Genomic DNA, 14071 nt, shown 5'->3' with positions numbered 1-14071 from the left:
TTTGGGATATGAGAAATCAAGGAAGACTTTCTGGAGGAAGTGTCTTTGAGCAGGGACTTGAAAGCTGAGAAGGACTTTACCAGGTAAGCATGGAGGACAGGACTTCTGGACTTCAGGTGGCAGGACACTCTGAGCCAAAGCACAGAGTAGAAAAACATGGTGTGTCTAGGGCACAGGGAGCTGATGGCCATGGGCGGGCGGGGGGGAGGGGAGTGCGCATGGAGAATAATGGAAATTTGTAGAGAAGAGTGGGATGTAGGCTGGGACCAGATCACGGTCCATTTAATATTAGGACATCACATTTGGAAAAATCAGGGCCCTTCTGAGAGAAATGATGTCATACTGGTAGATGACAGACAGGCTCACATAACTGGAGAAAGGATGACTAGTAAAAAATTCTGATTAAAAAGTACCAAGGGTGGGTCAGGGCTGAGGGAAAAAGGTCATCTCAGGTGCTTCTGGAGGAGGGGTCGTGGCCCTTTTGGACAGCTCTGTTAAAATTAAAAACATCCAAACCCAAAAATTCCACATGGAAAGATCGCCACGCTACATGGTTAAGTGAAAAAAGCAAGTTGAAGGATGATACATATAGCCTGGGATGCCACGTGTGTGAAATAACCCCATGGACAGACACACACATACCAACAACACAACGTGCTTTCTAAATTTTTTTAAAAAATTTAAGAGAGAGAAGGCATTCACATATTGCACAACTTTAAGATTAATTAAAAGAGGAAAGTGACGAGGCAGCTCAGAGCTGTTCCGTGAGAAGTGGGAGGGCGGGACGTGTTGGCAGTGGGTCCAGGGTGTTATCCGTGTCTGCCCGAATTCTGCATGCTGGGTGACTTCACTGACAGCCTTGCTGCCAGGAACAAGGTGGAGCACGTGCCAGCCTCTGTCTCACTGTCTGCTTTTTCTCTTTCAGTCTTTGATCAACATCACCCACGGATTCAAGAATCTCTCGGACATTCCTGAGCTCATGGGGCCTCCGGTGTGTGTCCCCAGCTGCCCGGCCCACGTGCCCCTGTTCAAACTCAGTTGGGTTGGTTTGGAATCCTTGTAGCTCCTGAAGCATGGAGCTGGAACATGTCAAAGTAGCAAGGAAAGAGAACTTTGCATTTCTGAGAAGTCGCTATCACATTAGTTTGATCATGTGGGGAGTTTTGGCCAATGCTTGGAAGCTTCCAGTCCCATGCCTCGGAAATATGTGTCATGGAGATCAGAGAATCTTAAGTAACAAACCAGTTGACGTCTGTGCACCGCTTTTGGCCTGCTTCTATCTACATGATCTCATTTCACAGAACGGGAAGAGCCTAGAAAGACCCCTCCTTGCGCTGACAGGAAAACGGGTGCAGGAGGAGGAGGTGTGGCTTGCTCCAGTCTTTCTGGCCCCGTTTTAGAGATCTGGGACTCGCAAAGAAGCTACGTTATTTTTGCAAGTTCGCAGAGTCGGTCCATGGCACCACAGGACCTGAGAGGAAGGCAGCTTCCTCTTGCAGCCTGTGCATAAATCCCCGTTGCATCTTCTAGCATCTGCTGGCGGCAGCTGAGGACAGGGGAAGGAGCTCTGCTCTTCGGAGCCTTGGGCTCCAGCCCCGTCTGCACTGCACACCACTCTGAGCGTCTTCCCCGATAACACCTCGCTAGCTTTAGGGGCGACTTGTAGGACATGACGGATGCCCACTGTGGCACTCTGTATAGGCCAACATGGAGACTGAGGCTTACGTTTCCACAGCTGTGCTATCCAGATGTCCTGGGGACCACCTACCCCTGCTGTCCCCAGGGAGGTTGGCCTGAACCCCCACCTTCGTCCTGGGAAAATTCAGTGCCCTCCCCAAGCCTTCTGCAAATATCTGGGAGGCTCCTCTGGCGCCGGTTTCTCCTGTTGAGAGAGCTCTGTTGGTGGATTGACCCGCCCTCTCTTCTGTACTACATCCAATGGGGCTCCCTCTTCTTGATTTTGGCCAGAATCATCCCAAACACCCCAATATTCACACCCTAACGGGAACCAGCTAAGGAGCAAAAGTCATTTCAGAGGGTATTGGTTTTCCCCAAACTTTTCCCCTAACATTTTTGGTGTTAGATAGGATGATACTAGAGCAAAACGGTGACAGCCTAAAATAGAGGATTCAGCGTCTTTGTTCTGAGTCCCTGAGCCTCGTCCACCTGCGTTGCTGTGCTCCCCACCTTCTCTCTCTTCCCCACCCCTAGAGTCCTCTTTCCTTCCAAATTGTTGGCCTCCCCTTGGGAGAATCCAGGCCAAGGGTCCCCTTCATCCCTAATGGAGGATCAGTCGTTTGGCTCCTCAGAGGCCGTCCCCTTCCTGAGAGGGCTCGAGTCCGGCGCACACCCTTGTGCTTTTCCACCCTGCTGTGCGTGCAGGACATGGAGAAACTCGTTGCCGCCCAGCCATCTCCCTCTCTGTGTATGTTCTGCCAAACTCATACGCCTTTCATGGGTCTGTGGGTGTCTGGGCTGGCAGGAGGAAGAGCCCTGGCCCCGTGTGGAGTGAACCACAGACCCTGTGTGTCCCAGGGCCTTTGTAATGGCTGATTCTTAACAATTCTTGCTCCTACTGCGGGAAAAGAACTGAGTCTCACCAGCGCGCCTGCACTTCACCCCCAAATGCTCGCTTGGAGTTTAGGGAACGTGTTTCCGAGAGCATTCATCCAGTGCTGCATTCGTTCCTTGCCCCAGCGCTTTCAGATGCTGAGTGATTTCACAGAGGAGGAGGCTGCCACTTAAACTGCAGAGAGTTCTGGCTCAGGGGCGGGACTCTGGGCTCCCATGCTCAGTTTCTGGCTCTGTCACTAACTAGCTGTGTGACTCTGCACGGTTCCTTCCCCTCCGGGGCCTCAGCACCTCTTCCGTAAAATGGATTATGAGCCCCACAGTGTGGGGACGTGCTTGCGCCCTTGGGAGGTGCTGGGAGGGAGCGGGCCCCTGGGGCGCAGTGTTCCTGCTGGCTCCTAACTCGCCTGCTTTGTCTTTGGTGTGTCACAGGGCCCGGAGGGCATGCCTGGGCTGCCAGGATTTCCAGTAAGTACCACAGTAACCGTCTTCTGTCTGTGCCCCGTGGCTCTGCTCATTCTGTTCCTTCCACCTGGAAATGCTGTCTTCCTCCATCTGCTTGACCAGGCTCTAGCGCCATCTTGTTCACATGACCTTTCCTCCTTGCCCCCCACCTGGAGTGATCCTTCCCGTCTTTGAGTCCCCCAGAGCTTTATTCTCGCCTCTGCTGTGGTTCTTTTCCGCCTTGAATAACAGTTACTTGTGTTCTGGTCCTTTTTTCCTCACCTGTACTGTGACTGTGAACAGCTTGTGGAGGTTGGGTCTTACTCATCTCTCTCTACCTCGGGGCCGGCCGGAGCTGGCTGGCTTCCTATGAATGTGAGTGGATGAGTCAAGCATTTCAAGTAGATACAGTCCAAGTAGATCAAAGACTAGATCAAAGGATGGTGGTGATGGAGGATGGGGGAGGGGAACCATAGAGTAGAAGTCCAGTAACGAATCATCTGTGGGCACCACACTATGGGCCTTCCATGTGGAAGGTGAAAATGCATTTCTCTGGAGACAGCGATCAGTCTTGTCTGAAAGTTGGAGCCTGTGCTGAAGCCCAGGGCCTCACTCCAGAGGGAAATGTGCACGATTTCTCCAAGACGCTGCAGCTCTGGAAGGCCTCGTGCTCATGGGTGGCATGTGCTGCCTCCAGGGTACATGAAGGGAATTTATCAAAAATGCAGTGGACATTTGTTCTTTTTTTATTTTATTTTATTTTTTAATTTTTCCTTGTTTTCCTCAAAGCCCCCCAGTACATGGTTGTGTATTTTAGTTGTGAGTCCTTCTAGTTCTGCTATGAGGGACGCCACCTCACCGTGGCTTGATGAGCAGTGCTAGGTCCGCGCCCAGGATCCGAACCGGCGAAACCCTGGGCCGCTGAAGCAAAGCGCATGAACTCAACCACTCAGCCATGGAACCGGCCCCTATAGACGTTTATTCTTGATGGCGGAATTATAAGTGATTTCTTTTCTTATTTCTTTATACTTTTCTGAACTTTTACATTTTCTAAAAGGAGCATATCTTATGTTGACACTAAAAATACATGTGAACTAGACCTTAAAAAACAGAAGTGAGAGTGGCAGCCGCAGAGACCTCTGAGTTAGGAGGAGAAGAAGCCAGACCTCTGAGCTCCAGCCCCAGCTTGGCTGCTGCAAACCGGTGGCATGTTCCAGAACGCATTTTCCTCTAAATGAGTGGTTCTGTGTCCTGAGGGAGCCTCCAGGGCCACTTCAGGGAGTGAGGAGGGGGCCAGAGGGCAGGATCCGGGCCACCAACCTCCCATCAGGGACGCTCCATTTGACATATTTTATATATTGGGCTTTTGTTTAAGATTTTATTTGAAAAAAAGGAATGAAAAGAGTTTCACTGCTAAAAAATAAGAATAACAAATATTTGAAGGCCACTGCTTTAACCCAGAAGACGGGACAGGGACTTGTGAAAAGCTAAATAGCAATCAAGTGTTGAAACGCTTTTTGGGGGCAGACGTCTGGCTGTGTGGGTCATTGTCACAGGTATTAAAAGTCTGGTGGAGTTGAGAAGAGGTCACCTCTGACTGGGTGTGCAGGATTCCGCTCTGCAGAGGGGTGGGTGGGTATTCCTGCATGGGGAATGGCGTGAGCAGGAGCAGGAGTGCAGAGGCAGCAGACAGCATGGAGCGGGGAAGGGGAAAGGCTCGCCCACGTGATGTGCCGGGCGGTGGGAGAGGTGGTGCTGAGGCTGGCTGGGATGGGTGTGGGTGTCAGGCTGGGATGTTTGCATCCTACCCCAGAGGTAGTGGGGAGCCACAGGAGGGGTGGGAGTCGTGGACGGTGAGTGGTGGGTGGAGGCAGGCTGTAGGAGGTGGAGGCTGGAGGTGCAGGTGGTTGGAGGTTGGCCCGGACGACCCAGAGGCAGAGGCAGAGGCAGCAGGCCAGTAAAGCCCATTGGAGGAACCCAAGTCCAAAGAGGCGTGGGGGCCTCCAGGCTTCCGGACACTCAGTGCTGTCCTCTTTCCACCAGACCTCCATTTCTGGACCCCTTAACGTTAGGCAATATTGTGGCTAATTGTGACTTCCACCACTGGAGGGATGGCACTCTCTACTTTTCTACTTTTTGAAAAAAATATTTCCCTTTGGTTAAAGCATTTTAATCTTAACAAACAAAAAAAATACCCTCCAATGATTCTCTTCAGGGCCCTAGAGGACCAAAAGGTGACACTGGCGTGCCTGGATTTCCAGGACTAAAAGGAGAACAGGTGAGCGGGACCCTGGTATTTGGTGAGATCGTGCTCTGGAATTTACCTAATATTTCAAATTGACTAAAAGTAGCTGTTCCCTTTTTTAAAAAATTTCAGATATAATTCACATACCATAAAACCCACCCCTTTATATTGTAAAATTCAGTGATTTTTAGGATATTCACAAGATTATGCAACCGTCACCACTGCCTGGTTCTAGAGTATTTTCTTCATGCCCCAAAGCAACTCCCTAGGAGCAGTCACTCCCCAGCTGTCAACTTTTATAATCTCAGGTTTCCTCCAGGGCGAAGGTGGGTTGTGGGAGAGAAATTGATTTTCATCATAGTTTGAAAAAAACTCAACCCAACTGAATGCTGTGCTATGCTTTATCTGCTGCCTTGGGGCACCCCCGTGAGAGTGCATGAGGGTGCGCGCTCCCTGGGGCGGCCGCACCCCAGTTTCTTTTCTGTTCCTCCATTACTTAGCACTGGGCCTGGTACACAAATGGCACTGAAGACATTTATGGGATGAAAGAATGTATAATTAGTGAATCCAATGAATGCTAATATTTAGAACTTATGAGTTGAGACATCTGCAGTTGGATGGCAGTCTTGGCCCAAAATCTTTGGAGTCAATGTTTAGCATGGAGAGCACTTCCTAAGAGCTCCCAGGCCACTGAACTGACCTTGTCCCCTCCCATATTTGCCTCTTGGAATTAACTTCCCAGTGGGTTTTATAGATGCGGGGGAGAGTGACATCCAGAAACAGACTGCAGAGGCTCTGGATTGGACTACTGTATTCTACCATCCCTTTATGTACTCATTCATCTTATATCCATTCCCTCAGGTATGCCAGCCAGTTTCCTGTACTAGGCACCAGGGGTATAGAAATAAGATAGGAGGAACAGTCACACAGAGAGCCAACAGAGAGCATAGTCATTGCGGTAATGGAGGTGTGTGCAAAGCCAGTGAACACAACCCCTGCACATGCCTTGGGGAGTTGGAAGGTGGGTGTGTCTCCAAGAGGAGGAAGTGTTAGGCTGCTCTCTTTCTCCCTCCCCGCACCATTCCACACTGGCCCCCAAGAAAGAGGAGAGAGGCTCCAGTGTCTGTCGGACCACAATTCCAGAGGGTGGGGGGGGGTTCAGTGTGCTGGGCGAAGGAGTCTAAGTTTGGCGCCACAAGAGGCAACATCTTGGGATGCTTTTTGCTGCCATGGACCTATGGCAAGCAGCACCTCTGGTTTGGGGGGAGGCCTGCTGAAGCAAGAGTGGCTCTTGCTTTAAATGCTCTCTTCCTGTGTATCAAGCTCAGATGGATCTAGCGGGACATGTGTGCCATCCCTGCGTGCCATCCCTGCCCCTCATCCCTTGCCACCTTGAAAACTGGGGTGGTGCCCAGGTGGCTCTGCTCCGGCCCTCGCGGCAAACATGCTTTCTCTTTCTGCCTCTAATGCTTTTGTGCTTGCTTCTTGCTGCTGGCGTGCTCGGGACTGCCTTTCCTCACCAGCGGAGTGGTAAGATCCACATATCAGGGGTGGGCTTAGGGGATGAGGAGAAGAGGCTGCTCTGCTTGCTCTGGCACCACCACCCTGGCTGCTTCTGGCCCCTCATTGAAGGGAGACTTGAGGGTGGTCCAGCCCAGCACCCCAGGCGCCAGCCCTGGAGGGTGGGGCCAAACCTCTGAGTGATACAGAAGGTTCCTCTGCCTGACCTTTTCTCTGGACACATATCTTCTATCCTGGAATAGTAGATGGCTCTGCTGAGGACAGGATTCGGGCTGGATCCTGTGTCCTTGCTACCAGTCTACCCATCTCTCTATTCCCAACAACTGAGATAACTCTCCCCGATGAAGTAGGTGTTCGCACAGGAGCCTGGAGTTTGGAGGCGAATTTCCACATGGAGACACGGCCCCTGTGTCGAGAGAGGCCCATAGAGTTGATATTCTCATCTCTTTCCTAATTCCAGATGCTTTAACAAGAATAAGGCTTCTTGGTGGGAACAGAAGTCAAGTCGAGTTGTTAGGAAAGCAAGCCACCAGATATGTCAGGAGCCAGAGGCTCCCGGAGGGTGCTGCGGAGCGGGAGGTGGGGAGGGCCCTGTAGGGGCTGGTTCCTGGAGGGCTGAGAGTGAGGATGTCCATCTGCTGGCACTCGGAGCCCTGGAGGCACTTGCAGGCCTATTCTTTCGGAGAGCTGCTTGATGGTGCATGGAAGGAACAGCCCAGAGGACCTCCAGGCACTTAGGAAGCTGCTGGAGCATCCAGCCGGACGTCATGGAGAACCGTGGGGTGGAGGGTGGGATGAAGGCAGGAGCAATCCTCGTGGTAGGACCGAGAGGCCCTAGTGAGCCTCTGGGTGAGGGTGAGGAGGAGGCCCCACCTGACTGAAAGGTTCTCTGAATTGCAGGGCGAGAAGGGCGAGCCAGGCACCATCCTGACCGGGGACGTTCCTCTGGAAAGGCTGAGGGGGATGAAGGTAATTATGTCACCAGACTCTGAAAGCATACATCTCCTTCGGTGTCCCATCTTTGTTTCTGCCACAAACTGTGTTCCTCTGAGTGACAAGTCCATATCTCCTGTTTCAGGGTGAACCTGGAGCGCATGGAGCCCCGGGACCAATGGTAAGCCCAGCTGGGACTGGGCTGGGGTTTGAAGCGTTTGTCGTACTTTGACTCAAAAGGATGTGGCAAAATGTGAGCATGTTAGGGTAGGCTAACTGCAATTAAGGAAACATCTCAGTGATTTCGCCAGTAGCACCTGAGTTCTCGCTCTTGCAGAGTCCACTGTGATTGTTTGGGTGTCTCCCCTCCAAGCAATGCCTCGGGGACCCAGGATGCCTGCATCCTGTGACTTGGCCATCTGGTGGACTCCAGGCCACACTGGCATCTTCCAGCTGGCAGGCTGAGGTTGGGGAGTGAGGGGAGACCAACGAGGATGATGACCATCACTTTAGCACATTCTGCTGTCCAGAACTCACATGTCTAGGGGTGGTGCTCAGAAACGTGGCTTAGCTGCATGTCCAGGAAGGAGAGGAGAGCCAGCTGGTGGTAAGCACCCACGGTGACACCGCAGGTCCTGCCCGCTGCAGATTGCCACTGCCCAGGGAACCCCTCTAAAGGAACCCCAGAGAGTTTCTCTGGGCTTTTCGGATTCTGGCCCTGGGTCTGCTGCTCAGTGGCTGTGAGTTCCTGAGCAGGTTCTCTCCTCTCTCTGGGCCCTGTCTTCCCATCTGTACATGAGGGTGTTGAATTAGTGCTTGATGATATGATAGGGCCATCCTGCCTCCTGCTCTGTCTATAACCCATTTGGGCTGCTGAACAGTTTTTAAGCCTGATCTCTCCGGGCTGAACCCTGAACTTCCCCGTCATCTATTCCTCCCCGAAGAACAAAGGGGACTCAGGCGTAGGACATCCCCTGTGGGTCAGATGCCCTACTGATGCTTCACTCAGATCATCTCCTTTCATCCTCTCTGCCCTAAGAGGTGGATCTCAGAACCCCCATTTTATAGACGAGCAAACTGAGGTCAAAGAGGTGAAGTAACTTGGCCAGTGTCACACAGCTTGTGAGTGGCACAGGGGGATTTGAACCCAGCCTGTCAGGTTTTTCCCACCTTGCCTCACTGACTCCAATAAACAATGTCATTCTTCTGGAACGTTTTGGGCTGGAGAAACAGGGGGTTTTTTGGGTGAAGCTGGATCTCAGGCCTGGGAGAAAAGACGTCACATTTCTCTAAAAGACACAACCCTTGATGAGTGGACCATAACCTCCAAGGTGCATCCTTCAAAGGACCTTCTGAGGCCTTTGGTCCCTTCAGTCAGGCAGACTGGATGCCCTGGAGAGGGGGAGCTGAGGGCTAAGGCAGAGGGGGAGAGTCTTGAATTAACACTGGGTAACCACTTACTAACATCCAATGCCGTGGGTAACGCCAAGAGTTGTTAGTGGTGGCCAGCGGGCTGCTGCACATGGCCGTGGTGGGTGTTCCCACTGACGCTCGGCTGTGCACAGCTTGCCAAGCACAGACAGTAAGGGGGCACCTCCTTCTAATTTTCATAAAGATGCCATATGGGCTAGCTGTGGCCCTCATGACTAGTATGACTAATATAGCTAATAAACTCCATACAAACTCACTAGAGCCTTGTGACTCACGGCCGGTGGATCAGCATTGTCAGCATCACCTAGGAGCTTGTTAGAAATGCAGAGGCTTAGGCCCTACCCCAGACCTACTGGATCTGCATCTCGACAAGGTCCCCGATGATGCCTGTGCACATTGCCGTTTGAGAAGCTCTGCACTAGACCATACCACCAAGTGGCCTGTGCCCTGTTACCTGTTCTCGCTTTTCTTTCCCTAAGAGTAACATGGGCTGGGTAGTTTACATCCAGAGCCTGTATCAACTCAGTCTTTATTTGCCATTCTCCAGGGCATGGCTGTATATGTCAATGACAGCAAGAAGAAGGGACTTGGAGGGCCCAGGCTTAAGCCATCATTCCCCACCCTCAGCCCCACGCCACCAGGAGACAGGGCAGACCCAGCCACAGGAGTGGGAAGGTGTAGGCTGAGGGTGGACCTTGTTCTGGGAAGAGCTAGGGCATTGTATGCATCCCGGATGCCAGAAGGCATGAGGGTTCCTGTAGGAGGTTGGAACAGGTCGGTGGCCCTGGAAGCACGTGGACACGGAAAGCCAGCCCTGGAATGAATAGGGCCCAGTGGTCAGGGAATCCTCTGGAGGACTGGGGTGCCAGACCAAGATGCTGGTCTTAGGCTCTAGGAACCAAATCCTGGAGCAGGTCATTAGGCTGGGCTGGCATGAGGGCAGAGGCAGGGCTGCATTATTCCAGTGGGGGGTGTGCAGAGCCCTGGGACATGAGATGTGGAGCAAAGGTCCATATTCTGAGTTGGCCCAGCACCCACTGCCTGGGAGCTGAGGCCCTGAACTGCTGACCTCTTCTCCTTTGTTAGCCCTGTCTGGCTGGGAGAGTTGGATCCAGAGTCTGGGATGGGCTGGAGCCTGCAGGAGGTGTGGGGTGGTAAGGCATTGAGCAGGTGCTTCCAGCTGAGAGCTGAGAAGCCAGGAGACAAGGAGCCAGCAGGTGGATTCTTCGTAATGACTCCTTGCACTCCTTCCTCCTGTCAGTATTTCGTTGTCACCACGACCCACAAAGGCTGGGGCCCCCATCTCGCTGACCTCTGAGTTTCTGTTCTTTTCCAATCTGGTATTTGTTTTGCCTCCAGGGACCCAAAGGACCGCCAGGACACAAAGGGGAATTTGGCCTTCCCGGACGACCCGTAGGTGTTGGCGTTCCTCAGATTGCATGTGAGGGGAGGACAGGTGGGCCAGGCAGGCCGGCGGGCAGTGGGTTTACTAAGGCGTCTCCTGTGGGTTTCAGGGTCGCCCGGGACTGAATGGCCTCAAGGGCGCCAAAGGCGATCGAGGGCTCATGATGCCGGTGAGTGCCACGCCCTCTCCCCAACCCCGCACCACCCGCGGCCGGTGTCCAGAGGACCACGAGAGTGCCGGGTCCAGGGAGCAGGGCTGGGGGATGGAATGTTCAGGAATGTTCCTCCTCTTTCTCCACTGCCACTTCCAAAGATCCTCCAGCCTGGCCCTGTCCTCCGGCTGGCTCTCCGGAGGGTCCCTGCCACCAGAGGCACCTTGGTGGGGCATAAGCTTCCCCCTCCCGACCCTGGGGGGCGGGGGGTGAGGGGGGCAAGGCAATCGGGGCGTATTCAGGAAATCTGGCTTCAAACCCCACGTCTTCAGACTGCAGGATAACATCCCGTCTTCCCTCGTCACGTGTCCCAGCGATTTCGCACATCACTGGGGTCTCAGCAGATGTTTGGGAGTGCGTGTCCAAGCCAGACCAGCTGCTTAGGGAGGGCTTCCCAAGGTGGCAGATGCCGGGGCATCAGCAGGGTCCAGGGTTGAAGAAAAGGAAGCCAGTGTTTATTGAGCACCTGCTGTTTGCCAGACACTCTACAAAGTGCCTTGAAGAACAGGATTTCCGTCTCCATGATAGCTATCCTGAGTGGCACTCTGTGGGATCCTTGTTTTGTGCAAGAGGAAACTGGGGCCTGTAGAAGTTAAGTGACCACCAAAGGTCACCCAGTCAATAGGCCCCAAGCTAAGATGCAAATGCAGCTCTAAGTCTGGCCGCTTCTGTCTGCACCACACCACCTCCACTTTGTATAACCAGAGACCCAGAAAGGCAGTTTGACGGAGGCAGGGGCGCTGGCTCACACTCGGGGTGCCCGCTGGAGCTGCTCGCGGGGCAGCCCCCAATGCCTACCCTTAGTTCGGTCAGCGCGGCTTCCACGTGGCTGCACTCCTCATTCCTGCGCTTGGAGCCTCAGCCCTCCTGCTGCAAGGTCCTGTGAGGGCTCTGGGCTCGGGGGAGAAAACTACACAGGGTTAGGCCAGACTGCCGGGCTTCGAAAAGCACTCTGCTATCTGGCAAGAGTTTGCTTTTATGTTTGCATTTATGAGGCACTCTCCCAGGTCCTGTCACATGAAGGACTCCCCTCCCCGCCCCTCCACACCAGGGGTGCGCTGATAGAGAGGTGGTAGGCTCAGTACCGGCTGAGCACTGCTCTGGGAGTCAGAGTCTGGGTTCCACTCTCTGCTGCAAGTTGCTGTGTGACCTTGAGCAGGTCCCTCCGCCTCTCTGGGCCTCATTATCTCTGTTTGTAAATCAGGGGTAGTACTTGCTTTGCTGTCTCCCACATGGGTCACTGTGAAGATGCAGCCTGGTCACGGATGTAGACGTGTTCTGTGGAAGGGACTGGCCACCCATGGGAGAAGCTAATTGGCTCTAGAGGACCCTCGTTTCCTCATGGTGTCCCCAGACCCAGGGGGACGTATCCTGTAGCCGTTCCATGCTCACAACAGTGGGAACTCAGGAATGGCCCTCTTTCTCCCTTCAGGGCCCACCTGGCTTACCTGGTCCTCCGGGCCCCCCTGGCCCCCCTGGAGCTGTGATTAACATCAAAGGAGTGAGTTGGGGTGTTGGGGGAACCTTCGTGGGGAGCGGGGAATGGGCCCCAGACTGGCCTCAGCTGGAGTCAGGTGTCCTGATGGCCTCTCATCTCTTGTCATTTCCCACAGGCTGTCTTCCCAATACCAATCCGGCCACACTGCAAAACGCCAGTAAGTAGCATATAGTCACCACCTTAAAGAGCAGGTTTGGCACAAAAGGCAACTCAGAGAAGACGATCAGTGCTTGTCTTGAGCCCCTTCTGTCTGTCAGTGTCCTCTTGGTGTCTTCTATCACCTACACATAGACCCTTCCGTGACTAGAAGCTTCTGGATAACACACCATGGCAGTGAAACATGCTGGATCTTCTAAGGGTGCGCATGCTGACAGAGTGTTTCTTTTAACACAATCCAAAAAGCAGTGTCTTTTGTTATCATAACCACATTAGCTTCGTGCTTGGAGCAGTATAATAAGGGGGGAATAGACCCCTTAAAAATATAGATGGGGAAGAACCAGCAATTCCAGCCAGTGCTCTTTGCATTGGGAAATTTGGGCTAAAACCCAAAACTGACTATGTGCTGTCCTTCCCCAGTTGTCTATTCCTGCCCAGCACACGACCCCGAGAGGCAGGGGTTCTCTCCCTCTTCATACCGAGAAAGCAAGCTGTGACTCAGATAGGTTTGCTGTTCCAAGGTCACGCAACTGGTGGAGCTGAGACCATCCTTCAAGTCCCCTGGCCTCCGGGCAGCAGGGAGGGGCTTTGTGACCTCCAGGGGTCAAGCACGTGCCCGGTGGCCCAGCGAGTCAGTAACACTGTCCCTGAGGTCTCCTCTGTATCAGAAGTGTCCTCTTTCTGTGGGGAAACCCGGGGAGGATGGCCCTCTCCCTGTGCTCGGGCATTAGTCACAGAATTGTGCATAATCGTTGTCTCATTCATTCAACAAATATTTGTTGAGTACTTACCAAGTGCCAAGTACTCTGCTGGGCCCTGGGGACACAGGGCGAACTAGACAGGCGTGGCCTCTGTTCTCAGGAGCTTGCAAATTACAGTTTAGAAAGATTCCTTGAAGTGGGTTCATAATTGATGCCTCTGGGGGAGTGGGGGATGAGGCTTGGGTCAGAGGCTTTAAAGTGACGCAGTTTGGCTGAGCATGTGCCTAGACATCTGTCACGTCTGAACTTTGAGGCACCCTGCGGCCCAGGGCCTCCAGGCCCTGGAAGGCAGAGGACAGGACCCACCTGTGTGACGGGACCACGGGCCTGCTGGCTCCCAGATCTACGTGAGGACAACAGCAACCTGGGTCATGCTGATGTCGATGGCCCGAAGGGAAACAGAAAATAGTGCCGGAGGACCCCTCTGCGAGATGGCTGCATCCCCCTCCTTATCGTACAGAAGGAGATACTGCAGCCCCGAGAGGCACAGGGCCCCCCTAGGTCCCACCGTGAGTCAGTGCCGGAAGCTCCCAGCTAACGCGATTTTAGGCATCAGGGGACAGCTCTTGACAAACTTGAGAGGGTCCTGAAAGTGCTGCTGCACTTACCATGAGCTGTGCTAGGACCCTCTGCAGTAGCCATGGCCTTTAGGGCTCATGAGTTTACTTAAAAGAAGCCAAAGATGAGCTCAGAGCATTTTTGGTGGGTTTTTGATTTCACGTTGCCTAGCTGGACACCACAGGGACCGGGGCATGGACATGTCTTGGCTGGCTCTCAAAATGGACACTTGAAAAACAAATGCTTCCTCTTACATCCAGCATTTCATAAGCCCCTTCTTATTTCAGCCCCTTTCTAGCACTGTAACAATTTACAGCTCATGCCTGGAGTGGAGGGA

At 53.2% G+C, this 14071-nt stretch overlaps 1 protein-coding gene across 2 annotated transcripts in view; it reads left to right on the top strand.

The window, feature by feature from the left end:
• Nucleotides 1–14071, top strand: part of COL15A1 (collagen type XV alpha 1 chain) — a 102206-nt gene that overhangs the window by 69904 nt on the left and 18231 nt on the right. For both annotated transcript variants that reach the window (XM_014859723.3, XM_070519132.1), the window contains exons 21-29: nucleotides 926–991; nucleotides 3004–3039; nucleotides 5231–5293; nucleotides 7682–7750; nucleotides 7860–7895; nucleotides 10505–10558; nucleotides 10660–10719; nucleotides 12194–12262; nucleotides 12375–12416. In XM_014859723.3, coding sequence (XP_014715209.3) covers nucleotides 926–991; nucleotides 3004–3039; nucleotides 5231–5293; nucleotides 7682–7750; nucleotides 7860–7895; nucleotides 10505–10558; nucleotides 10660–10719; nucleotides 12194–12262; nucleotides 12375–12416 — 495 coding nt within the window. The remainder of the gene's footprint in view (nucleotides 1–925; nucleotides 992–3003; nucleotides 3040–5230; nucleotides 5294–7681; nucleotides 7751–7859; nucleotides 7896–10504; nucleotides 10559–10659; nucleotides 10720–12193; nucleotides 12263–12374; nucleotides 12417–14071) is intronic.

This window comes from Equus asinus, chromosome 10 (assembly GCF_041296235.1).
Source record: "Equus asinus isolate D_3611 breed Donkey chromosome 10, EquAss-T2T_v2, whole genome shotgun sequence".
Lineage (NCBI taxonomy): Eukaryota > Metazoa > Chordata > Mammalia > Perissodactyla > Equidae > Equus > Equus asinus.
This window is presented reverse-complemented; position numbering and strand designations above follow the sequence as displayed.